The sequence below is a fragment of the Anomalospiza imberbis genome, unplaced genomic scaffold (assembly GCF_031753505.1).
Source record: "Anomalospiza imberbis isolate Cuckoo-Finch-1a 21T00152 unplaced genomic scaffold, ASM3175350v1 scaffold_77, whole genome shotgun sequence".
NCBI classification, from domain to species: domain Eukaryota; kingdom Metazoa; phylum Chordata; class Aves; order Passeriformes; family Viduidae; genus Anomalospiza; species Anomalospiza imberbis.
In genome coordinates this window covers 448,727-475,371 of record NW_027100387.1, presented here as the reverse complement: position 1 = coordinate 475,371, position 26,645 = coordinate 448,727, and the positions used below count along the sequence as shown (strand labels likewise).

Below are 26,645 nucleotides of genomic sequence, written 5' to 3'. Positions count from 1 at the left end.
TCCACGGTGCCGTGGCTCGTCTCTCAGGAGGAAGGAGTTCTCCAAGCCCGTATTGGTGTGTGATCCCACAGGAGCCACGCTCAAAGCTCCCCGAGTTAACGAGCAGTGAATCACCAGAGCAGCCGGGAGCCCAGTTTTGGAGCTGCCATTTCCAGCTGCACCCATCCCACACATCCCTGAGGAGCACCGACGGAGCCCTGGCCAGTTCTGCCCCGGTTCTCCTGCTGACCTTGACGAGTCACAGCTTTACAATCGTCCCTCTAGGAAAATGCCACTGCGGGGATCCCATGGAGACAGTGCCGGGATTTCCTTTGAAAAGGACCCAAAGCATGAAAGGAAACGAAAGGAAACGAAAGGATATGTCCTGGAAGGAGGAAGCAGGAGCGGAGGAATGTGCTCCATATTCCTTTGTCTTTTCTGCCTAGCTCCCGCCATCCCGAGTTTTCTCCTTTCCTGACTCCTCTGTCCTTCATTATCCTCTTTCCTGGTGTTGTGCTCCGAACTGGCAAAAATTCCCGACTGCACAGGCGTGAAAACTGGCCCGAATTCCAAATATAAGCCCCGATGTAGGCCAGGGTATATTTGGCAAACACAAATCCTTGCCAGATTTACACAGCTCTAATAATAAGGTGACAAGGACCGCGGCAGGATTACGGATGCGGCCTCCCTCATCCCCACCAAGTGCCAAAAGACTTTGCTTTGACTTTGACTCAACCTCTCCGCACGGATCTCACCTCGTTAACTCCGGGGGGTGGCAAGGGCAGGAACAGGAAAGCCCCAAAAGAGCAAGCAAAGCTGTTCCAGGCTTGGGGCGTGCTGGTTCCCATCAGCCCCCGGATCCGGCCTCTCCCTTCAGCAGGAGCAGAGCCCCGGCGCACGGGAGGCGCTTCCAGGATTCCCTGGGGGTTTGCAGCCCCAGCAGAGTCCGGGTTCCCGTCCTTCCTGCCGCCCTCTTTCCCTCCCTATCCACGGGAGAAGTCCTTTGGACGTGCTGAAAGCTTCCCAAGTGCCACATCCGCCTGACTCCCACCTCGATGCGTGTCTGGCTCTCTGCTGCTGCAGGCAGGAGCAGAGGGGCATCCTCTGCGCTGCCGCGCCACGGCCGTGGGTGTCCCATCCCTGCCAGTGCTGGAGCAGCCTGGCATAGTGGAAGGTGTCCCTGCTCACTGAATGGCATGATCCTTAAAATCCCTTCCAATCCAGGCCATTTTAGGATTCTGCAGTTCACCTGGCATGATCTCCTGGCCTCTCCCTGAACCAGCAGCTCTCCACTGCAGCAGTTCTTTCACTCTGCACCCGAACACGCAGTGGATGGTTGCGACCTTAAAGCCCTTTGCCAATCTCAACGATTGCACGATTCCATTTTGAAAGCACTACCAACAATCTCGTGGGAGTGAAACTGATGATCTTTAGGATCCCTTCCATCCCACATTCTACAAAAATTAAAATCTAGCAGTAGCAGATTTTTAGAGCTGGACAGAGCCATGGCCAAGGCAAGTCCCGTGTCAAGGGCATCTCTTGCCCAGCTCCACCAAAGCTGGATTTGATATTCCCTCTTTTTTTGTTCCCCTCATTCTGTCTCCTCAGCAAATCCCATGACACGATGGAGGAAGAATGTGGCCCCGAGGAGGGAGGGAGGGAAGGCGGCGTTTCAAAGGCCGCTCCTTGCCGGGCCTCTCCAGGTGCGCGCCACATGAGCCGGCCCCGGCACCGCAAGGGCCGCGGGGCGATGACAGCTCTGCGCGGCCGATCCAAACCATCCCACATGGGGCACGATATCAAAGGCAGCCCAGGCAGCCTCTGCCAGGCGAGGAGGGGGAGCAAACCCAGCCGTCCCAGTGGGAAGGGCGGGATGCTGAAGTGGGAGAGGCAGCTGGGGCCGCCGCGCACCGCTAACGTTGGTGGGGCTGCAGAGCGCGCCCCGAAGCCCGGCTTCCCTCCGGGATGAGGGCACCGAGGAGCTCCCGGCCTGACCCAAACCCAGCCACGCTCGGGGCTGGAAGCCGGGAGCTCGGCACAAAGCACTCCACGCTCAGTTCCAGGGGCATTTGAAAGCCCCCAGATCCAGTCTCCCACCCACGAGACTGAATTCCCTGTTTCTGGAAAACAGATTTGACATGAGTCACCAGCCAAGCCCGTGAAATCCTTCAGGAACAAAAGCTGCCCACGGGGTTATCCCTGTGGAAGCTGAGGGCACTGAGGTGGATGCTTGGATGTTTTTCCCTGTAAACATGACATAGACCTTTCTTTCTTTATTTAACGATTCTGGGATGTCTCCTCTCTGCTTTAATCCATCCACTGATGTTCTCACCCACCGTGTGATCACCCAGTCTGGAATAATCCCTATTTCCTTCAATATTTCTTGCCTCTCTCCTGGGAAATTTAGAGCCGATTCTGGCATCTGTTCCCCGTCCTCTTTTGTGAACACTGAGGCGAAAAATCCATTTATTTTTTAGCAGTGTCTACATCATCTGTCAATAAATTCCCCTTTCCAGCTCTAAGAGGTCCTAAAATTCCCTGTCCTGGCCTCCTCCTCTTTCCGCGTCGCGATAAATCCGTCGTGATTGTTTAGCTTCGCCTTGGGCCCGCTGCAGCTTTTGCCTTTGCTTTCCTTCCCAAATCCAGCGGTTTACATCTTTTATTCCCCATTTCCTTCCTTGCTTTTCATTTTCAATCCAACCCCTTTTTCCCGGGTAATTCCCACAAATACAGTGAGAAATACAAACACGTACAATCGGGATATTCTGTCAGCCTCGTTTCTTTCTCCCCGCATTTAATCACCACGGTTCCTTCCCAGACTGTCCCTCTTTTTCAGGACTAGGGAACGTTCAGCCCGCAGCTGCACAGGAAAAGTTTGCAGGATAAATGGGAATACTCTGATTTCAGTTAGAAAGGAATATAATCTAATTAAAGTCCCGCTGGTTCCTGTTAACTCCGTGCTCCGGAGCTTTTTATTTCACATGGTCCCGGGATCAAAGCCCGGCCCCAGTCCCGGCTGCCTCGTCTGGTGTGAGAACTGGTGCTGCCCTTAATTCCGACCATATGGCCGGAGGGATCTGTTGGCACGAGGCTGGGGAGAATTCCCGTGCCCTCACCCTCCGAGCCGGAGGATCCCAGCTCCTCGGAGCCGACGCGCCGCAGCCGCTTCCCGAGAAACTCAAACCTGGCCTCCAAAAGCCAAAGGATTTTCTGCGTCTTCCTAGGGAAGGGAAGGCTCACCTTTTGTCCTGGCTGGAGAGGGAAAAGCCTGGAGGGAATGCAGCGAGTTTGAAGCAGGCCTAAAGCGTGAGGCTCAGCCCCCACCCGGCCTGGCACCGGCAGCTCCGGCTCTTTTTGCAGCACAATCCAGCCAAAGCTCCCCCAAAAAGTTGATTTTATTTATCTAACTCCTCCTTTAATTCCCCATCTCTCCACGCTGGGAAGTTCAGACTTCAGGGCCGGGCTGCGAATGCTTATTAATTAAACTCGGCTTTGTTGGACACTCTGGGCTTTAACTAAGAGCATAACAAACCCTTTGTTTTTCCCTGCTTAACGGAGCGTGACTGCCTATGGAAATGACCCACTAATTCACCAAATTTGTTTTGTTTCCCAGATTTTCCCACATGTCCATTTTCCAGCTGTAATGCAAATCTCCGCCCGCAGCCGGTCGTGTCCCCCCGAAGAGCGTCGGGACCTTGGGGTGATGCAGTCGTTAAGGGGCTGCAGCCACTTCAGCCAGACAACTTCAGCCAGAAAGCCCCAAAAAGCAGCAATTCATTCTTAAACCCTTTTTTTGGGAGTGGTTTCAATTTGATTTGCATTTCTTTGTGTTGTTGGGGGTTTTTTAACAATTATTTTGAAGCATGGAATGGCTTTCTGTTGGAAGGGGTTTTAAAATTCATCTTATTCCAATTCCTCATTCCACCTCCCACTTCCCAAATCCAATATATCTACAAACTGAGCTCTCCCCTCTCCACGAATATTTTCAGCAAGTCACTTCCAGGTTTCTCTAAACACCCAAACAGCTGGGAGCTCAAAATTCCCTCTGCCCCCAACCTGAGCTCAGCTGGAGAACAGCAACAAAAGCTGCTTGGAATGCCAGGCTCCAAGAGTCCGTGGAAGGGGCAGGAGTTTTCAGCCACTGGATTTTACTGGCAAAGCTGCTTCTCTGTGCAGGAGGTAGAAACTGGAGACTGGAGAGAGCACTGGAGCCTGGAAATGGGAGCCTGGATTGCTGAGAAGGGACTGCAGGCAGGAGCCTGGGACTGCAGGCAGGAGTGTGGAATTACGGGCAGGAGCCTGACATTATGGGCAAGAATCTGGGATTAAAGACAGGAGCCCAGAATTATGGACAGGAGCCCAGAATTATCGACAAGACTCTGGAATTACGGGCAGGAGGCTGACATTATGGGCAAGAATCTGGGATTAAAGACAGGAGCCCAGAATTATGGACAGGAGCCCAGAATTATGGACAGGACTCTGGAATTACGGGCAGGAGGCTGACATTATGGGCAAGAATCTGGGATTAAGGACAGGAGCCCAGAATTATGGACAGGAGCCCAGAATTGCGGACAGGAGTCTGGGATTAGGGACAGGAGGTGCTCCTCTGCCTCCAGAGATGACGACTCCAGGTTGTCACACAAAATAACTCCTTCAAAATGCTCGGGGCTGTTTAAGTACAAATGGCAAGGAATGTAAACTTCCCTGCAAAGTCTGTAGGACAAACTCATATTTCAAGGCTCCGCTCCTGCACATGAATTGCCACAGTCGACAGTTTCTATTTATACATCTGCTGCTGCTTCCCAAAGAAATGGAGATGTCCTTGTCATTTCTTTTCTCCGGGACTGCAGTTGAATGCTGAGCTCGGAATCCTGACTGGCAGCACTTACAAATCCATTAACTCTTGATTGGGAACGGGAATTTTTACATCTCTGCCTTTGTGGCTGTTTTCAAGCACCTTTCAAGGCTCTGCTTGACAGGAAGCCATGCGGGCTTTGGGTTTGGGATATCTCCGAGGATGGAGAGTCCCTGCAAGGGTCCACAGCCAGCTTGGGTGGGGCTTGGAGCAGCCTGGGATAGAGGGAGGTGTCCTGTGGCAGGAATGGGATGATCCTTAAAATCCCCCCCATCCCAAACCATTCCCTGACTCCATGACTCGGAAGGCAGCACAAGGTTGCTCCAAGCCCCATCCCTGAAATTCCTGGACAGTTTTGGCCGTTTCCCTCCCGGTTCCCCGTGTTGTCCCTTTCGCAGCTGCCATAACAGAGGTGGTGTGAAAAGGAATTAATGTTCCCACCGTGCCAGACACTGAGGGAGAAAATCCCAAATCTGCCAGGCTGAAATGTAATCCCATTTGAGGAAATGTTGAAATCATTCCTGCAGAAGGTTAAAAAAATACAGAGCGGGCTGAGTCAGATGCACAGCATGGAAAATTTCATCCCAAATGTTTACAGTTTAGCAATTGAAAGCGAGGCCTTTTAATGCTGTGTTGGGTAAACTTCACTAATCTGCAAAAAATTCCAGTTCTCCTCATAATAACAGGAACGGAATCAAAGCTGCCGGGATGAAAAGCATCGGCCCTGGCGATGTTCCGCCCGAGACGGGGAAAATCCCATTAAAAACGGGCACGGGCACCCAGCAGCCAAGGAACACCGGGTGAAACTCGGGGTCTTTGGAGCACCGGGAAGCACGAACCGAAATATTCCTGCTTGGCAAAGCGAGGGAGGGATGGAATTGTGAAGAACTGGCACAAGAGGATATTCCCAGAGGAGCTCCAGAGGTCAGCACATGGATCAGTGGCACCCAGAAGCAGCATGGCATCACAGATCCATGGAATCTGCGGCCTTGGAAGGGATCCACAGGGGTGGATCATCCAGGGCAACCCCTGGTCCTGCACAGGCCGATCCCCACAATCCCAGCCCGTTGTCCCAAAGCTCCTGGAGCTCTTCCTGGCAGGAAAAGGCTCCACCAAGTTCCACAGGGTTATAAAGCGAGTTTCTCCGTGTTGGAAGGGGATTAACCGGGATAAAATCGTTCCCCGAGAGGACACCTGGGAGCGGGAGTGGCAGGGACAAGCACCGCATGCTGGACCTGGGGACAGCATTAGTGGTGGCCTTGGCTGGAGTCAGCGTTCTCTTTTCCAGCCTTAACAGTCCCATGACCCTGAATCCATCCCGTTGTCATTGTCATTGCCACTGCCATTAACATTCCATTGCCATTGCCACTGCCATTCCATTGCCATTCCATTGCCATTGCCATTCCATTGCCATTGCCATTCCATTGCCATTGTCACTGCCATTGTCATTGTCACTGCCATTGCCATAAACATTCCATTGCCATTGTCACTGCCCTTGTCACTGCCATTGTCACTGCCATTGCCATTCCATTGGCATTGTCACTGCAATTCCCATTCCCACTGCCATTCCATTGCCATTGCCACTGTTACTGCCATTGTCACTGCCATTCCCATGCCCATTGCCATGGCCATTCCCATTCCCATTCCCATTGCCATTGCCATTCCCATTGCCACTGCCATTCCATTACCATTGCCATTAACATTCCATTCCCACTGTTATTGCCATTCCATTGCCATTGCCATTCCATTGCCATTCCCATTGCCATTGCCATTCCATTGCCATTCCCATTCCCATTGCCATTGCCATTCCCATTCCCATTGCCATTGCCATTGCCATTCCCACTGCCATTCCCACTGTTATTGCCATTGTCACTGCCATTGCCATTGCCATGGCCATTCCCATGGCAATTGCCATTGCCATTCCCATTGCCATTACTATTGCCACTGCCATTCCCACTGTTATTGCCATTGTCACTGCCATTGCCATTGCCATGGCCATTCCCATGGCAATTGCCATTGCCATTCCCATTGCCATTACTATTGCCACTGCCATTCCCACTGTTATTGCCATTGTCACTGCCATTGCCATTGCCATGGCCATTCCCATGGCAATTGCCATTGCCATTCCCATTGCCATTAACATTGCCATTGCCATTGCCATTGCCATTGCCATTCCCATTGCCATTCCCATTGCCATTGCCATTGCCATTGCCATTGCCATTGCCATTTCCATTGCCATTCCCATTGCCATTCCCATTGCCACTGCCATTGCCACTGTTATTGCCATCCCCATCCCCATTCCCATTGCCATCCCCATCCCCATTGCCATTGCCATCCCCATTGCCATTGCCATTGCCATTTCCATGCCCATTGCCGTTGTCACTGCCATTGCCATTGCCACCGCCATTCCCATTGCCGTTCCCATTGCCATTCCCACACGGCCCCACGTGTCACCTCCCAGCCCAGGCCCTGGGTGGTGCTGCACCCATTCCGCTTCCACAGGGAGCCACAGCTGGGACGAGCCCTCCGAGGGCATGCAGTGGGACCTTGGAGAAACATCAGGGGCTTCCCAAATTCCTTCTCAGGAACTTTGGAATCCTGGTTTCTTACTGCCTTGCCCAGGTGCCTCCAGCTGTGTTTTTACAAAGCAATTATTTCTCAAAGCTAGGGAGAAGAGTGTTTTCCTCCAAAGAGATTTTCCAGGAGCGCAGCGGCAGGCAGAGACGCCGGCAGGGCCCCCAGGCTGACCCAGGGAGCAGCCGTGGTGTTCCCTGGCTCCCCGTGCGCCCGCTCAGCCCCGTGGCGTGAGTGCAGGAGGGAGTGTTGAAATTCCCCTGCTTTCCTTGGCTTCTCCCGAGCTTTCCCAAACTGTGGTAACCACGCTTTGGCCGGGAACCCGGACGGACGGCTACAAGCTCCAACAGTGTCCAACAGCTCCCAGCTATTTCCCAACACCCAGGGATGAGGGATGTACATGAGAGCTGTGGAATGATATATGGCAGCCACAGCTCCGTGTTTTGCTTGGAGCGGGCTCAAGGCTTTAAAGGGAGGTGTTTGCTCCGCTCGTGGATGGAGCACGGGCGGGATCCTGGCCCAGCCCGAGCAAGACCAATATTCTGACATCATTTATTTGCTTTAATCAAACTCATTAATCAGCCTTAATTAAAGAACAGAGCAATGGCTCCCTCATAAAGCTCTAGCACAGAATCCCAGGATCATTCCAGTTGGAAAAGATCTCCAGGACCATCGATGTGGCCGCCGGCTGACCGCCAGCGTGTCACCCAGCCCTGAGTTCCTGGGACACCTCCCTCCCACTCCAAACAACGTTCCCAGTGTCCCCCACCTTCTATTTCTCCACTCCCTTCGGAATTTATTTATTAGGATTTCAAAAAGCTTGTCCTGCTTTAAAAATCCCATTCCAAGTGTGTCCAAGGAAAGAGCCAAACCGAATTTTGCATCACAAATCCAGTGTGAAAACACAGTTATAGATACAAAACATAGGTAAAATATGGGTAAAATGGATGTAAAATGCTAAATATCATCACAGCGCATTTTTCACACCGTAAAAAAATGGAGAATTTAAACAAATCCCTGTTCCCACCCTCATGCCAAGCCCAAAAAATGATGATGAGGGCTTGAAGGCCCCTGGATTTTATTTCTAGTCCACTGATCCCACTTCCCCACCCCAATCAGGGAGGAAATTCCATGTTCTTACTTTGTATTCTGGAATTGACAAAGGGAGGAGAGAGATTGTCATGTGAGCCGAGGTCTCTGCTCGCCATGTGGTCATAGTGAGTCCCATCTCCATAGTTCTGGCAAGAAATCGGGAAAAAACACAATTTTACACCTCGGAACAGCCTGGTCCCATCCAAAAGTCCAGAATTCCCTACTCAGTTTGAAGGCTGCCCTAAGCAACATCGTTCCCTTGTTTTTTTTCCCCTGCTGACTGGCTGGAACGACACATTCCAGAGTCTTTAGTGCCGTTTCCAACGCTCAGTTCATTAGAAAGAGAATCCTGACTGGAGGCCTGGGATGATGTTCCTGAAATTCTGTGTGGGGCACAGCAGCACAAAACCCTCTCCGAAGAGTCCTCCTGCTTAAAGCATGGCAGAAAGGCTCTGGAGGAACCAGGTCTCCCGCTGTGGAAATTCCATTCCAGCAGGGAAAAGCGAGGTCAGGCTGTTTGCGGAATAATTCCGCGACTTAATGCCCAGCCTCGATTCAAATTCCCGAATCCTTCCCAGGCTCGTGCTCCTTTTCTTTCTATCTCCCCACTTCATTCAGGGGTTTGGAGGCAGAAATAATCGGTGTGTGCCAATTCCCAATTTCCTTTTCAAAACATTTTTCCCTCGGAAGCAATACAAGTGTCAAGGGGAAAAAAAAGGGCAGGAAAATCAAACTGACAGATGGAAGCGGGAATGACGTCAGGGATGCAAAGCAGGACGCAAGAAGAAAAGGTGCTGGGATTCCTTCCTCGCAGGCAGGCATGGGGAAATGAGGGCTCCCCTTGGGCTGCCCCGAGGGAAAGGACATGGATTGAGGGTGAGGAGGGGATGAAGAGCCTGCTCTTCCTCGCTGTTCCAGGGCCTGGAGCTGCCAGAGTCCCGATCCTTCAAGTTAATTGGGAAACAATTAAGAAGCAATTGAAACAAATTTAAATAAGGGCACGAGGAAGGCACTTCTTGCTCCGTGTGTTTGTAGGGAATAAAAACCGGGGAATAACCAGTGGTGCTGCTGCACGAGCCATGCCCAGCCTGGAGGGAGGGCAGAGCTGGGATGCTCCAGTTGGGAACGGGGCTGCTCCAGGCTGCCAGCGGCTCGGGAGGATCCAGCTGTGCTGCTGGAAAAGCTGCTCTTCCCACCAAGGCATCCCCATCCCGAGGTGTCAGAAAAATGTGGATAACTGTCCACAGGCACAATTGAACTGACTGGGCCCAGCTGTCTCCCAAATCCCAGCGAACGCCGAGCCAGAGAGCGGCTCCGGAGCCGCATTCCCCCAGGGAATTCTGCTCCTGTGCGGGAGGAGCGTGGGACACGGCCCTGCCCCATTCCAGCCTGGAGCAGAGGTGGGCTGGCCTGGATGCTCCAGCGCTCGGGACATGTGCCAAAATTCCCCAGGTTCCAGCCACGGGCAAGGAGAAGGGCTTGAACCCCATGCTGCAGTGGATGAGGTGGGAAGGGCAGGGTGGCTGCTCCGGTGACAATCTTGGTGTCCCCTCTCCAGCTTGGTCATGGAATGGCATGGGGTGGGCAGGGAATGCAAGCCCCAGCACAGGGATGGGTGCTGGCCCTCACCTCCAATCCCCAAAAATCCCTGAAAATCCAACGGCAGAGAGTGAAACACTGGGAAGCAGCCTCTGCTCCACCTGTGCTTTGGGCTGGGGGGCTGACAGACCCCATCAGTAATTGGTTAATTAATATTCACAGAAATCATGGAACGCTTTGGGTTGGAAGGGACCTCATGGATCATGTCATTCCACCCCCCTCGCTCAGCTTCTCACGGAGCCAAACCGTCGCAGGCCCAGGTTTGAAAATGAAAACATTCAAAGGAGCCATTTTAATGAGAATCCGAGTTCCCAGGCCGGCTTTTCCGCACGCTCCGAGGCCGCCTCAGCCCGAGGATTGCACATCTCCATCTGCAGGAAGCGTGGCTGGGGGATAAAGATTAGATTCTACTTACCCGGGATGGACTCGGATGTCCTGCATTCCCCCAGGACCCTGAGCTAGTTCTGTCTTCTACATCTGGGGACAAAAAAGTTCTTTAGGCTTCGTGGAAATCATTCCCGCCTTTTGTGAGGGCACTGGGAAATTAACGCTTCAAATTAATCTCCCGGTGCCTTTAATTAAGCAGCAGGCACGAGGAGCCGAGGCCAGGAAGTGGCTCCTGACCCCCGGCTCAAAGGGACTCATTGAAATTCACGGCGGGAAGGAGCCGGACCCTCAGCAAGGCTGAGCTCTGAGCAGCAGAATTCCTGCCTGCCTGCCTCCAGAGTGACTGGGGTGCAGCAGCTCCCATCCTTCCCCGGTGCCCGGCAGGGAGCAGGGACCCACAGACACTGAGGCAGGACAGAGCTGCCGGTGAAGTACACCATGCGGTTGTTACCCGAGGAATGCAGCTGGGCTGGGCCACTCCCAGAACGTCTCCTCCAGTTTTCACTGGATGCTTTGGGATGGAAGGGATTTTAAGGGTCAAGCCATGGCCAGGGACACCGTCAACTGTCCCAGGTCGCTCCAAGCCCTGTCCCACCTGACCCTGCTTAAATCCATTCGCTATTTAGGTTAAGCCCATCCAGGTTCTAGGATCAGAGGGAATCTCAGCTGGAGGAACGGAGAAGGTCGTGAGCAGGTGCTGAGACTGAATCCGGGGCATTTCCAGGATTCCAAACCTGACACATTCACGGAGTTTAATTCTTTCCCCCAGTCAGGATTTCTATTCTCTCCATAACAGATGAACACGTTAATAGCACGAGACACTCGGAGGTAAATATTTAATTAAGCTCCAGGAAAAAAAAAAGGGAAAGAAACTGTGGATCATTTACCTGACAGATCCGATCAACCATTCCATTAGGTTAATTAGGCAGATTTTTAAAAACCAGTTGTGTTATGTAACAGGCAGTTAACTCTGGGGAGCCCCGATCCGTCTCCTGCTCAAAACCACGGGATCTCATCCCGTGGGTCCTGATGGGCAGTGCCCTGCCCCGGAGCAGAGCTCCCAAACCCCAGCAGGGAGCAGAAGGTTGCAGCCCCTAGTGTCCACTTGGAGTGATCCTGGAAGGAAACACATCGCAGACGGCGGGCTGGAAGGGATTTTAGGGGTTATCCAGCGCAGTCTGCGCAGGCGCGGGCACTTCGCGGAGCCCGGAGCGGGGTGCTCCGAGCGGGAGCACAGCCAGGGATGGGGCAGCTTCCCTGAGGAGCTGTGCCAGTGCCACCCCCTCAGAGGGAGGGATTCCCTCCCCGTGCCCCACAGATCCCTGGCCTCCTTTGGAAAGGCTCAGGCCAGGACTTGAGCTGCATCTCCAGCAGTTTTCCTCCCAGGTTTCCTGGGATTTCACCCAAATAGTGCCAACCGCTGCCAACATTCTGCGAAGCATCAGTGAGGAGCCCTAATGAAGTAACCCTGACGGATAAATCCATTTCTTTCTCCCTAATCAAATCCAAGCAGGTTGACATAACCCAGGAACTTAATCCAGTTATTGCCTGGTAATTGGAAAAAGGCCCTTTAGTTCTCATTAAAACAATCTTTGGGGATCGGCAGGGAAGGCGGCTCCGGCTGTAACGCTGCCCGAGAAAAGCCCCGAGATCCACCCCTTAAGGAGCCCGGCCGGACTCTCCAGTTCCTGCATCGCAGCCCAGCGTGGAGCTCCTGCTTCCAAGCGCTCCAGCTTGAGCTGAGCTCCAGAGGGAAAGGAGGAGAAAACACGGATCCAGAACAAAGCAGGCTCCAGCTGGAGGAAAAAGCGGGATTTTTGCAACACCCTCAGTTTTCAGCTGGGATATGGAGAGCTTCACAAGGTCATGGAATCGCTGTCAAGGTTGGGAGAGACCTGGTCATGGGCAGATTTGGGACTTCTCTTCAGGAAATCTGGGATAAAGAAGGTGGGACTTACAGGATCACCAGTGATGGGTTAGGAGGGACTTAAGGATCCTCTCACTGCACACCTCCCACTGCCCCAGGCTGCTCCAAGCCCCATCCAGCCCGCACCACTTCCAGTGGCCAGTGGCCAGTGGCCAATGGCCAGTGACAGGGCAGCCGCAGCTTCTCGGGGCAGCCTGGAGCGAGACGATCCCGGAGTCACCACGGGATTTGCAGGAATTGTGTCAAAACCGAGGAGGGTGGGGCAGATCCAAGACTGCTGATCATTATCCTATTGCAGCAGGATAAACAGGCACTTTGGGATTGCTGCTTCCCAAAACACCTTAAACTGGGCCTGCTAATCCCAATTAATTTCAACACGCCTGGTTGGTGGATTGAGACCTTTCCTGCTGTTTTGCTCTTCAAAAGAACTTGGATTTATCCGAGTATTAGGTTGAAAAACTACATGAAAAAACCAAGCTCAACAAAATACAGAAGAAGGATTAAAGAGGAAGATCAAGGGAAGAAGAAACCTGGATATTTGATAAGCTAAAGGACTGGAAAATTTAAAATGCACATCCATTGATCCAATCTTTTTTTGAAGGTTTTGCTCTAAATATCATCAGGACATGAGAAGAAAAGCCCAAAACAACAGGCAGGGAGGTGATGTGGAAGAAGGATGGGATGAAGGCCTCAAATACTTGGAAAATTCACTTCTGCAATTAAACAGGCATTTCATTTTCTGCCTGAATTTCCAAAGCTTCCACAAATACCCATGGAGAGCTGGAGACACCGCTCTGAAGCAGCAGCAGTGTAAACAAACCTGAACTGTTCCCAACAAAGAATTCCACTGTGCTGCTGGGGCTGAGCTCACAATTCCCCACATTGTCCCGGGAGCAAACACTGCTATTTCCAGGCCACGGACTTTGTGTGGCACGGACCCAGCTCTCCCAGTGCTGCTGCACCCCGGAATTCCAGCCTCGATCCCGCTTTTCCCGAGGTCCTTCTCGCTCCCTGCTGTGGCTGAGGCTGCTCCTGGCAGGGCCGAGGCCACGCTGGATGGGCTTGGAGCAGTAGAGGGAGGTGTCCCTGCTCCTTCAGACCCTTCCAGCCCAAAGCATGCTGTGATTGCTGCTGTGCGACACTGGGTGGCTGAGAGGGCTCCTGACCCCAGGAGTCAAAGGGGTCGTTCTTATTTTAGCCTTTGCTTTGTTCCCTTGCTGGGAGAAATGTGCACTGAGCTGGAGAGTAAATAAATTCCCAAATTTCTGCTGTCTGGGGAGCCTGTGAAAACGGGAGCTGTACAGGAACATCAGGATGTTCTGGGAGATAAAACACTGGGGTGATGCTACAAGCAAAACACTCCTGGATGTGAAACAGAAAATCATTTCACTGCAGAATTCCAGCTTGGAATAATGTCACCTGTCTCTCTCCCAGTTATTCCCTTGCTCCCTGACGGGAGGAACCAGGGGGGGACTGGGCTCTGCTCCCAGGGAGCAGGGACAGGAGCAGAGGGAACAGCCCCAGGCTGGACGTTAGGGAACATTTCCTCATGGAAAGGGCTGTCCAGCCCTGGCCCAGCTGCCCAGGGCAGTGCTGCACGCCCCATTCCTGGAGGGATTTAAAGCCCTGTGCATGTGGCACCTGGGGACACGGGGCAGGGCTGGCCTTGGCAGGGCTGGTGCCACTCCACGGCCTCGAGGGCTTTTCCCTTTGGCCACCGGTACAGCTGGGGCTGTACCAAGTGGAAAGCGCCTGCTGCCCCCCAGGCCTGCCCAGAGCGGGAACACAAGAGTGGAATGGGAACATCCAGCCACAGGAGCGGGTGACATCCGACTGCCACGTGGAACGCTCCAAGTGTCTCCCAACTAATTGTGCTTTGTAACAGAAAGGCTGAAATGAGGATAAAAAAAGCCTGACGTGCCCGTGAATGCCAAATGAATTCATCCCGCTCGCACGGATTAATTCATCACCGTGGGACACACAAAGCGCTCCCAGCCTCCAGCCGGGACACGAGGCTTCCTCTCCTGGGCACACGGAGCTCAGGGCTGGCCAGAGCCCTGCTCCCTGGGCACCCAGCCTCCAACAGCCTAAAGGAATCACCCAGGGAAGCTCCCAGGCCGCGGAGCTGGTTAGGATTTCATTCCTCTCCTCTTCTCACAGACAGTGCTGAACACCGAACGGAATCACCAGTCCCACAAGGGTTTGGGTTGGCAGGGATCTTAGGGTGATCCCATTGCACACCTTGGCCAGAGCAGGTGACTCCAAGCCCTGCCCAGCCCGGCCTCGGACACTGCCAGGGGTGGAAGGACATCCAGAGCCTGTCCCAAGGTTACATCCAAAGGAACCTGCAAAAGCTCTTCCAGCCTCCGCACCTGCACAGCTGCTCCTTGCCCTTCCCTGGGCCCAGACTCTTGGGCCCTTTTCCCCAGTCTCCTTTAGGCACCTCAGCTCCCCTGCACTGCCTCGAACGGAAGCATGAGGAGTGCTCTGGCACTTTGGAAAAGTTCCCCTCTCCCGAGAACAGCTGAGCCACGAGTGCAGCCCTTGAAGCCTCTGCCAGGGATGGCTTCCGGAGCGCCGGCGTTTGATTTGGTGCGGAAAACTCACGGAGCGAGGGGCCCTTGAAGGCTTCTTCATCTCCTACCTCGGAGCTCTGCCCTTTGCTCCGGCAGCATCTGCTCCCTTTCAACCTGCCCATATGCTCCGCAGAAACTTCCAGAGCTCCAGCCTGTTCCCAGAAGGCAACAGCTCCTTGCTGAGGGGACTCATTAAAACTGGAGATCCTAAGAAACCACCTGGAAGGGGAAGATGGAAATGCTTCTGTGGCTCACCCCCCTGGCTGGACACAGGACAGGCTTGGGCGCTTCACTGCCTTTAGATCATCCCTCAGGTCATCTCCTAATCAGAGAGCACCTCTGCAATTCCAGCTGGGAAAGAGGCCCCGGCTTTCTCCAAGGTGTTTGGAGCACACTCTGTACTTTCTCAGCCGACGGGTCATTAAGAACTAAATTATCCTTACAAGTGTCTTCTGAAAGGAATAAATGACATCCCTGCACCACGGAAGAATAAATTCAGCCACATCTCCCTGGAATGTGTTGTAGGACCCTGCTGGAGTACTCATCCCTGTCACTCACCTCGGCAGCCCAAGCCCGGGAGGTGGAAACAGAGGTGGAAACTCTCCACCCACCCTGTCTGCAGGCAGCTCCTCCGCAGCCCGCGGGGGCCAGCTCTGAGTCAGAGGGGCTTTCCTGCACAGCCTGGGGAAAGTCTCAGCCCTCCTCCCCTCGCAGCACGCCCCCAGCCCCGAGCTCTAAGGGCAGCTCGGCTCAGGGCTGCCCAGGACCCGGGCATTTGTCCCGGCACCGCCCTGAGGGAGCTGCCGAGCTCCACCCAGAGCAGAGCTGCGAGGGCAGCTCGGCTCGGCTAGGCTCGGCTCGGCTCGGCTCGGCTCGGCTCGGCTCAGGGCTGCCCAGGACCCGGGCATTTGTCCCGGCACCGCCCTGAGGGAGCTGCGGAGCTCCACCCAGAGCGGAGCTGCGAGGGCGGCTCGGCTCGGCTCGGCTCGGCTCGGCTCGGCTCGGCTCAGGGCTGCCCAGGACCCGGGCATTTGTCCCGGCACTGCCCTGAGGGAGCTGCCGAGCTCCCTGCGTGCCTGGGGCCCGGCACATCCTGTTTACAGCCCGAGCTGCTTCCCAAGGCATCCAAGCGTGGCAATTGTTGTCCTTCGGAATATGGTAATTGGGATATTTTTACCCAGCTCCAGAACATATTTACAGCCCACAGCAGACTTTCAACAACAATGCAACTTGGAAAGCTGTAAATATGGGACAATCATCCCCAAACACCCAGCTATCCTTCAACACGTCTTGGCATTTGGGACAGCAGCTCCGCTCCAAACATATGGCAGGCAAAGCCGTGCCATTGCAAGGAGTGAGGGCTTGGCTCCCTCCTGCCTGCGCTTTCGGGGTGCTCGAAGGGCTCTGTCCCCCATCTCCACTGCTCCCTGGCCGGCTGGGACAGGAGAGGGCAGCTTTCCATGAGGAAAAGCGTCGGGATGGCCAGGAGTGTGGACACCACGCCTCTCCCAAGCTGGGCAGGAGCTTACAGCCGTCACTCCATTTCCCTGCGGAGAATCCTAAAATCCTGCAGCAGTTTCGATTGGAAGGGATTTTAAGGACTGCATCACTCCACCCCCACTGGCCCAGGCTGCTCCGAGCACTGGCCTGGGCACTGCCAGGGATGCAGGGGCAGCCACAGCTGTGCCAGGGCCCGCCCACCCTCTGCCCTGTATCCCACCTGGCCCTGCCCCGTGCCAGTGGAAACCATTCCCCGCTGCTGTGCCTCCAGGCCCCCGTGGGAAGGGCAGGTCCCTCTCCCACCAAGGCGTTGGCAGCGTTGGAGGGGATTTCCACAAATCCAGGATGGAGCTGGAGCCTCGGCGAGGCCCAATTGATTTAATTATCCGTGTTTAGAAGTGAGTAAACAAAGAGAGATGGCTTTAATGAAAAGGGACAAACAGCTTGGAAGCAGCTGGAAGGGGTTTTTTCTATCCCAACTGCTATTTTATTCCAGTCTCGAGTCACTTCTATTCCCAAATAAAGCAATTTTAATTTAGGCCAGAAATCTAAGACCAGTTTTTATTCACATGGGCAGCTAAAGCTGTGGACTGTCCATCCCTGGAAGTGTTTGGAAAGGCTTGGAGCAACCTGGGCTTGTGGAAGGTGTCCGTGTCCTTGGCAGGGGTGGAATGGGATTTTCCTTAGGGTCCTTCCGACCAAACCATCCCAGAGCCCTACAGTGCAGCTGCAGGAATGTCAGTATTAATTGGGAGCTATTTCAAATCACACCATTTACTCAAGGTTTGTCTTTAAAAATCAAACCCCACCATAAAATTGTGGCTCTTGTGGCTTCTTTATGCTTCATGAACGGCTTTTTATATCACCCTGCGCTTGTTCCTCCGAGAAACAAAGGGCAGGATGGGTTTGGAGTGACCTGAAGGAACAAATCCCAGCAGAGCCAAAGAAACCCAGGAAAGGCAGGGTTTTCCTTGGAGGAGAACCCAGGAAAGGCAGGGTTTTCCTTGGAGGAGAACCCAGGAAAGGCAGGGTTTTCCTTGGAGGAGAACCCAGGAAAGGCAGGGTTTTCCTTGGAGGAGAACCCAGGAAAGGCAGGGTTTTCCTTGGAGGAGAACCCAGGAAAGGCAGGGTTTCCTTGGAGGAGAACCCAGGAAAGGCAGGGTTTTCCTTGGAAGAGAACCCAGGAAAGGCAGGGTTTTCCTTGGAGGAGAACCCAGGAAAGGCAGGATTTCCTTGGAGAAGAACCCTGGAAAGGCAGGGTTTTCCTTGGAGGAGAACCCAGGAAAGGCAGGGTTTCCTTGGAGGAGAACCCAGGAAAGGCAGGGTTTTCCTTGGAGGAGAACCCAGGAAAGGCAGGGTTTTCCTTGGAGGAGAACCCAGGAAAGGCAGGGTTTTCCTTGGAGGAGAACCCAGGAAAGGCAGGATTTCCTTGGAGTGCTTGCTACCTTTCCCATGGGAGTCTGGTGGAGCACACTCCGCACCTCACAACTCCTGGGGCACTGCCAGGGATCCAGGGGCAGCCACAGCTGCTCTGGGCACCCTGTGCCAGGGCCTGACCGCTCCCAGCCAGCAATTCCTGGTTCCCAGTATCCCATCCGGCAGTGGAAGCCATTCCCTGTGTGCTGTGCCTCCATCCTGTGTCCCAAGTCCTCTCCAGCTCTCCTGGAGCCCCTTCAAGCACTCCCTGTGACCCTAAACATGATGAAATAAGCCAGGATCCTGGAAATGTATATGCAGATCTTCAAAACTGTGCACACAAAGCTTCCAATAAATCCAGCAGACACCAAACCCGGCTTTGCGCACGCTGCGTGAGGAGGCTCCTTTATGAGCCCGGAGTTTTCCTGCTCTCCCGGAAGAAGCAGCAATTAGGGAGGTGAGGAAAGGTAATGGCTTTCAAACACCCTGCTAATCCCAATATTAGTGCCTTGCAAAGGGAGGACTGCCAGGAATTTGGAGGAGTGCCCAGCGATCTGTCTTACCTTCAGTAATAAAACTGTGCTATAAACATGAGCGAGAGACTTTGGATACACTTTAACCTTCCCTTTTTTTTTTTCCCAGGCTATTCTTTAGCACCAGTGCTAATCCAGTGGCTTTAAAACCTGCTGGAGAGATCCATCAACGTGCCAACGGGAAGCCTTTTATTTAGGATACAGATCTTTAAAGTCGACTTTAGTTCAGCGCCATGAAGGACTGTTTAATCCTGGATCCCTTCGGCTACTGGAAGAAAAAAGCACGGCAGAGAACACAAAGCAGCGCTGGGGATGGGAAGAGCTGAGTCACTGCTCCCTGGCTCTGGGATGTGTCTGGGGCGACTTTAGGCTCAGTTTCTGCAGCCACAGACCCCCCTGGCGTGGCTAACGCGGTGCAGGGTGTGGCTGCCCCCTTCCCTCGGCTGTCTGGAAGGAGACCCTGCTGTCCCAGGAGCTGGATATACCCCCCGGCAAGGTGCTTCAACTCCAGATCCCTGGCCGGGCTGCACGGGACTTGGAGCAGCCTGGCATGGTGGGACGTGCCCCTGCCACGGCTCTTGAGGCTGAGCTTGAAGATCCTCCCATGCCAAAGCATCCCACGATCCCACCCAACTGCACGGAGCAGAATTCCCTGGTACAGCCACGTTTTCCTGCTGGTGCCGGTGCCTCAGCCTTGGCTGTTCTGTTCCCACATTCTGGGCTGCTTTAGGGGCTGGCTCTGGGCTCCACATCAGGGGATGCTGGGCTCTGCACAGAGCAGGGAAATGATCCTGCTCCAGCTGGGCACCGAGGACAAATGATCCAAACCTCAGGCCCAGGAGCACAAACAACGTGGGCTGGAGAGAGAAACAAGCAGGTTGGGGCTGCATGGGCTAAAGCTGGAATGGGACAATGAACTCCAATGTGCCCATGGAGCAGAGCTGATCACAGGGAGAGCCCCTGGGAGCGCTCGTGCATTTTGGGACCATTTGGGTTCACCTGGGGTGCAGCCCTGGCTGGGCTCTGGTGCTGCCCAAGGTGGATCCATGAGGAGACCCTTTTGATAAATCCCTGCTCTGTTCCTTGGCTCTGTCTGGTCTCTGTCCTAGGGCAGCCTGCACAGGGCAGCAGTGCTGCGGAGGGAATGCCAGCAGTGTTTACAAGCCGACTGGGACACCCCCAAGGCCAGCCTAAAGAAAAGCTGGGTCCAGCCCTGCTGTGGCAGGCCCGGGCCCCAGGACGGGCTGGCTGTGTCCCCCGGGATCAGGCTCTGAGCACAACAGCAGCAGGACGTGCCTCATTTCCGAGGCTTTGGGGACTTCCTTCCTCTGAGCACTCGTGGTATCCTGTTATGTGTGCACAAAGCCCTCTGTGCACACGGGCACCAGCTGGGAAGGACAGTGCAGCAGCAGAGCTCCCTGGGGCAGCAGGGTCTCACAGAACCAGGGAATGCTTTGGGTTGGAAGGGCCTTCAGCTCGCCCGTGCCACCCTGCCATGGCAGGGACACCTCCCCCTGCGCCAGGAATTTCCTGCGGGGGAAATCGCACCCATCCACGCTCGGTGCTCAGTGCCGCTGCTTCACCTCCAGGGTGCTCAGGAAGGAGCTGGTTCCTCCCTCAGCAGCTTCAGAAGCTCGGGATTTGCAGTGCCAGAGGAACTCCTCTGGCATGGGTAAACAAACCCCGAGTCCCCGAGGGCGCTGGGAGGTTTTACAGCTCCGGCTGAATCCAAGCTGGGAACGGGAGCTTGGAAGGAAGTTCACACGCAGCACAACTGGGAGCCAAACAAAAGCCATTGTGTGGAGAGGAGAATTAACAAGAATTAATATGTTTTAGATTAATTGTTAAAACATACCGGGACAAAACTTGAGGGATTTGGATAAAACCCCCCCAAATTTACTGGAAAATGAAATTGATAGGACCAGCTGACCCCTCAGTTTCAGGAACTTACGACCTCCTCGCTCCAAGCCCCATCCCAAATGTAAGGGATAATCTTTGTGAATCTGCTCTTGATTAATTCCGGTGTAAATAAAATCCAAATCAGCCCCAATTTCCCCAAGAGAAGGGAATCAAAACAATGTGGACCCGCTTGCTCAATCACTCCCCAAAGTCTGTGTTCCAGCTTTTCCCCATGGAATTAGCATCCCCAGAAATGTCAACATCCTCACGCTACATGGCTCCACGGCTGCTCTACAGGCACGCCATAAATCCCTGGCCGTGCTGGGGTCCGACCTGAGGCGTTGCAGGCTCCCCTGGCCCGTGTCAGCAGGGCCTTTCAGCCCCTCAGTCATGCTCGTTTGGAGCAGAGGGATGATGCTGGAGCTGGCTGAAACTCGGGGAGACCAGAGCCCAAACGCTCTGCCCCAAAGTGGGCAGTGCCTCCTCACAGACTCTCTCCTAGATGCCGTCAATTCACAGTTCCTGTGGGGCTTCCCTATTTCACGTTCTATAAAAACCAGGAGCTGGGCAAAGTAAATCAGCGACTCAGCCCAAACTGAAGCCCAGCCCAATCCAGGAAGACGGGGTTTTGCTGCAGAAGCAGCAAAGGCAGCCCCGAGATGGCTGCGTATTTATTTTTTATAGGAAATCTGGGTAATGGAAACCACATACAACCTCTTGGATTTTTCCTATAAATATCTCAGCAGTCCCAAATCTCTGAGCACAATGCAAATCCACTCGGCTTTGACTCCTTTCAGGAAATTCTCAATGACTTCCTGTCACAAAGTCCAATAATCACTGTCTCTTCTCCAACCACTCCTAATGGCTCTGCTTCCAAAGCGAATCCCAACTTTCTCTCCAGGATTAAGCCCAAAGTCTCATCTTTGCATCCCCGTCTCCTCCTCGGGAGCCAGGCTCGCATTTGCCGTGCTCCCGGGGGATTTGCTGCTCTCTCACTTTACCGTCAGGAAAGTAAACTGCAGTTTAGGCTCCCGCAAGGAGCTCTAGCCAGGTACCCTGTTGCCATTTTTCCTGGAAGCAAATCCAGGGCTGTGTGTGTGAAAAGCTCAGGAGTTACTCCTGAGAGCAAAGCATCCTCCTTCCTCACCTCATTCTGTGCCTGTGCCGTGGGCAGGGACATCTTCCACTATCCCAGATTGCTCCAGCCCCACCCAGCCTGGCCTGGGACACTTCCAGGGGTGGGCTATCCACAGCTTCTCTGGGCAATCTCCCCTTCATCCCAGACTGCCCTCCCTCTAGGTCCGTGTTGGTGACAGCTCCAGTTCTCAGAAATTCTGCCCCAAAAATTAAAAAAACCCAACTGAAATACTTGTGGCCACCCTTGCAAACAAGTCCAGGGACATCCACATTGTTTGGGCCATGGGAAAATCAAGGGCTCCAGTGTGGGAAGTTGACCCGTTGGGTTCTGGAGCCAGGGGTTTGCTCCAAGGATCCCACTCAGGGTTTACTACACGTGGCTAGAAATAAACAGATTCATTCCCACTTCCACGGAGATAAAATTACATCAGATCCAGAGTACGGCGGCGCAGGGATCCACCACAGCTTCCAGGGAGCTCCAATTCCCTGTTAATTACCCCTGGAAAATAATTGGGTGCCAAATCTGGGCACACTCCTCACTTTGGCAGCTCATGACAGATTTGCCTATAAAGTGCTGGGAAAATAAAGACAATTTTGGAGCAAATTGATCAGAGTGCAACTATTGATCCTTTTGGCCTTCTTGGCGTTCCATAGGTTTCCTTGGAGTTCATTAATTAGGGAGCCTCCCCCTTGTAGAAAGGCAAACTCTTCCCAGGCTCCGTGTGAAGCGGCATTAAACCCCTGCTTGCGCTAATGACTCCTCTAATCCGGAATTAGCGCAGCCCTGCGCTGACGGGAGCCTCTCCTTGCTGGGGACGGCATGCGCAGCGATGGCTCGGGAACTGGGCTGCCCGCAAAGCCTGAGCTCAGCTTTGAGCTCAGCTTTGAGCTCAGCCCAGCTCAGCTGGCTTGTCTGGAGAAGCTCAGGCTGCCCCATCCCTGGCAGTGCCCAAGGTCGGGTTGGACGGGGCTTGGAGCAGCCTGGGATAGTGGAAGGTGTCCTTGTCCGTGGAACCGATGATCCTTCAAACCCCAAACTATTCTGCAATTCCACAAAGCCGGGGAATCGGACTGCAAATCCAGCAAATAACCTGGAATGTCGGAAATAACCCCGCCTGATAGCTCCAGCTCCTTTTCCTGTGACCTTTGTCCAGGAGGATTTGATAGCAAACTCCTAATAAAGGAGTTGGCAAACACGTCGGGAGGCAGCCGCAGCTTTCCTGCTCTCAGTGGGAAGTTTATAGCCTGGATTCTGTTCCAATGGCTGTGCATACCATTAGCATATTTAAATAGGCTGCTTCCCAAATTAAAGTGGAAGCAGCTATAAAATGCTGTTGGCTGTGCTCAGTGTCTCCTTCTGAATCAAAATTCAGCCTTCCCAAAGATGTTTTTTTCCTTGACTTTCGACAAAGAGGGAAGACTTTGCAGGGAAAATAAGCGAGGAAAAAAGGCAGTTGAAGTACTCAGTGTTTACTACTGAGATACTCCTGACTGCATTTACCAGGAGCACCGGGGAGAAAAGGAATTTGAATTCTGGTCCGAATTTAGATACAGAAGACCAAACTGTGCATCAGGCCAGTTTTCAGTACTACTTCTCCCTGCTGCTGCATTCCCTGCCTTTCCTTGGTATGGACCCCCCAGGTCTCCCAGAGCAGAGGGGCTCCAGCCCTCGCAGCACCTCTGTGGTCACACTGGATGGGCTTGGAACAACCCGGGCTAGTGGAAGGTGTCCCTTGCCATGAGAAGACCCTTCAAATCCCTTCAGACCAAACCGTTCCGTGATTGCCTAAGAGTGCCGGGAAAGCTGGGACCTCGTTCTGTCCTACGTACAAGGTGCTGGTGCTTATTGCACCCTTGGCTCTCCCTCCCCGTGGAGACCACAGCCTGGAGCTCCATCCCCACCGGGAGCCCATGCCAGCACTCCCAGGCAGCACATGATGCAAACCAGGAGGGAACCGCTCCTCTTTTCCTGCTGAATCGTGGCACGAAAGCAAAAGGAAACACATTCTCCTAGTCCAGCAGAAATATTCAAGGGGGTGAGTCAGGAGTTCCAAAAATACATTTCCTGAGCTGCAAAACAGAGCTGGATGTTGCCATGGCACTTTGGGAAAATTCACAAGTCTCCAGCTTGTTTCAGAGATGAATCAAATGCGAGCGAGCCGAGTTTTCGGCTCCCCTCGCCTGCGTTCGGTCACTTTTGCCACTGATTTCATTTGTTGTTTTTCCCCTGGTTTCAGGTTTAAAGCCAAACCTCTAAGAGGGATTTAAAGGGGCAGGTCAGTGTCTAGCAGGATTTCCACAAGTGGATTCCCAGTGATGGCAGAATCCTGGGATGCTTTGGGTTGGAAGGGGCCTTTTTAAAGCCCATCCAGTGCTTCCCCTGCCACGGGCAGGGACACCTCCCACTGTTCCAGGATGTTCCAGACACCACCCAACACATCCACAACAGACGAGCTCTGTGCTTCCCAAAATCCTATTAGATCCCCGTCTGCGAAGCCAGGCCCCAGTGCCTGCGGAAATCCGGCTGTTAGAGCTGGATCCTGCGCCGTGAGCTGGAGCAGGATGGAGCCAGCCCAGCACGAAAGCCTTGATTAAATCAGCTCTTGCACACAGACAGCAAGGTGCACTTAGGTGGCTGTTCCCAAAAAGGAAAAAGAGGGAAAAACCAAAACCACATTCCTAGTCCAGGCTCTTATTCACATCTGTTTAAGTTTGGAACATCTCCAACCAGTCTGACGTTCCCGCAGGAGGAAAAGCAGGATTGGAATGGAAAGGGAGCCGGGTCCAAGACAAGCCTGCCTGTGCCAAGGACTGTGGATCCTCTCTGTCGCCACGAGGCTCCAGAGCGAGTCCTGTGAGGAGGGAATTCAGGGTGACCTCCCTGACCCAGCAGCGTGGGGACAGCGATGTCACCTCGCCCGACCTCATCCTGTGGCTGCTGCCAGCGCAGCCGGAGGCATTCACAGGAAGGATTGAGGGAATGTCACCTTTGCATTCCAGGGGCAGCCACAGCTGCTCTGGGCACCCTGTGCCAGGGCCTGCCCACCCTCCCAGCCAGCAATTCCTGGTTCCCAATATCCCATCTGTGCCTGCCCTCTGGCAGTGGCAGCCACTGCCTGTGTGCTGTCCCTGCATGCCTTGTCCCCAGTCCCTCTGCAGCTCTCCTGGAGCCCCTCGAGGCCCTGGCAGGGGCTCTGAGCTCTCCCTGGATCCCTCCCTTGTGCAGGTGAACACCCCCAGCATGTCCAGCCTGCCTCCAGAGTGCCCAGGAGCAGGTGTGGCACACTCCTGCTCCCCAGTGCTGGTGCCTGGAAGCAATTCCAAAGGAATCAGGTGGACAGGATCCATCCCCACCCCATTCCCTTAGAGTAAAACCTGCTGAGATCCTGGCTCGTGCTCTTCCCAAAGTAGGGCTGCAAGCTGAACCCTTGAGAAGCCCCTTCTCAATTCCAAAGGAAAGCAGGGAACAGGAGGGATGGATTGGATTTTGTTGGCAAATTCTAAATGCAAAGTCCCCAGTTCCTGTGAGATGCAAATCAGCTCTCAGCCATTTGCTGGCTTTGGAGCCGGGTGGCACCAGAAATCAAAATTAGGTGAGAAAATCAATACATTAGCAATTTCCCGGGATTTAACAATCCTGCCCTGATCGTTCCCTCCAGCGGATCGCCCCGGTTTACATTTCCAGCCTTCCTGTCAAAAATAGACTTAACGCTATTCTAACATTTCGTGCTTCCAGGGTTTTTTCAAGGATAACAAGAAACAACTCATCAGTCAGAGTGGAGAAGGAGGAGGGAAAAAGTCAAGGAAAAGGAATAGCAAAGTCCTGTCCTGCAAGTGTCCGAGGCCAGCTTGGATGGGGCTTGGAGCAACCTGGAAGGTGTCCCTGTTCTTGGCAGGGATTGCAGTGGGATGATCAGAAAATCCCTTCCATCCCAAACCATTCCACGGCTCCTGGCACAACCAGGGCACTGCCCAAAGCAGGAATGTGTCTGTTAGGGCACTCCTGAGCTGCACAACTCGTGCCTTCCTTTGGCCACCGCAGCCCCTGGGAGCACACCGGGAGCACATTCCCGGGGAAGCCAGGCCTGTTCCGCAGGGTCCCGAGGCATAAAGCCTTCCTTGTTGGGTTCGGTGTGCTCCAGCCCCAGCAGCACAGCTGCTGCTCCCAGTGACCAAAGCATTTCTTGTTTAAATCCTCTCCTCCAGCCCCACTCCAGCGCCCGGGCGGAAAATCGTGTGGAAAAGCAAAAGTGCTGGAGCACTTGGAGTGGTTTCATCCGGAGTTTACCGGTGAGCGCTGTGAATCCCAGGCTATTCAGCATTCCACCAGCGGCATCAGCAGCTGCAGCAGCCCGAGCCTCAAACACCGCCCTCCCATTCCAGCTCATTTTATCCATTGTCCCTGCCGAGAGGAGCCAGAGGAACATTTGCAGGGTTCCATAGGAAGTGGCAATGCAGGCTGATGAGAGCCATTGGGGATTTCAATGGGAATGGGGACTGGGAGGAGAGCGGCAATCACAGCCCACCTAACACAGCTCCACTCCAGGAACCTCAGCAGGGCCGGGGGGAGGATTCGCAATGCCACCAAAATTCCCGAGGGACGGAACCCGCGCTGGCGGGAGAAAAACTCGCGTATAGGACCTGAGCATGAAATGAGAACCCCCGGAGCAGCACTTCCCATTCCTGCGGGAACCCCAGAGTCACGCCTTGGCTTGGCGTCCCAGCAATGCCATCCACTCTCCTCGTGTCCCATGTGCCACCCCTGCCCCAAAGCTCCGTGGTCTCTCCAGCCTCTCCCAGTTCCAAAGCCAGCGGGAACGCTGGTGCCCGCGCTCCCTCTCTGCATGCCGGTGTTCCAGAGCCGGGATCAGTGCTTTTCCCCATTCAGGTGAGCCGTGCCCGTGTTCCAGAGCCGGGATCAGTGCTTTTCCCCATTCAGGTGAGCCGTGCCCGTGTTCCAGAGCCGGGATCAGTGCTTTTCCCCATTCAGGTGAGCCGTGCCCGTGTTCCAGAGCCGGGATCAGTGCTTTTCCCCACTCAGGTGAGCCGTGCCCGTGTTCCAGAGCCGGGATCAGTGCTTTTCCCCATTCAGGTGAGCCGTGCCCGTGTTCCAGAGCCGGGATCAGTGCTTTTCCCCACTCAGGTGAGCCGTGCCCGTGTTCCAGAGCCGG

The 26,645-nt window shown here is 54.0% G+C and overlaps 1 protein-coding gene across 1 annotated transcript in view; it reads right to left on the bottom strand.

Annotated features, from left to right (window-relative positions):
• Positions 1-26,645, bottom strand: part of LOC137467731 (transcription factor 4-like) — a gene marked incomplete at its 3' end in the record, with an annotated part of 99,729 nt that overhangs the window by 51,532 nt on the left and 21,552 nt on the right. Inside the window, exons 4-5 of the mRNA XM_068179152.1 lie at positions 10,515-10,576; positions 8,550-8,646 (exon numbers count right to left, since the gene is read on the bottom strand). Of these exons, the coding sequence (XP_068035253.1) occupies positions 8,550-8,646; positions 10,515-10,576 (159 nt within the window). The remainder of the gene's footprint in view (positions 1-8,549; positions 8,647-10,514; positions 10,577-26,645) is intronic.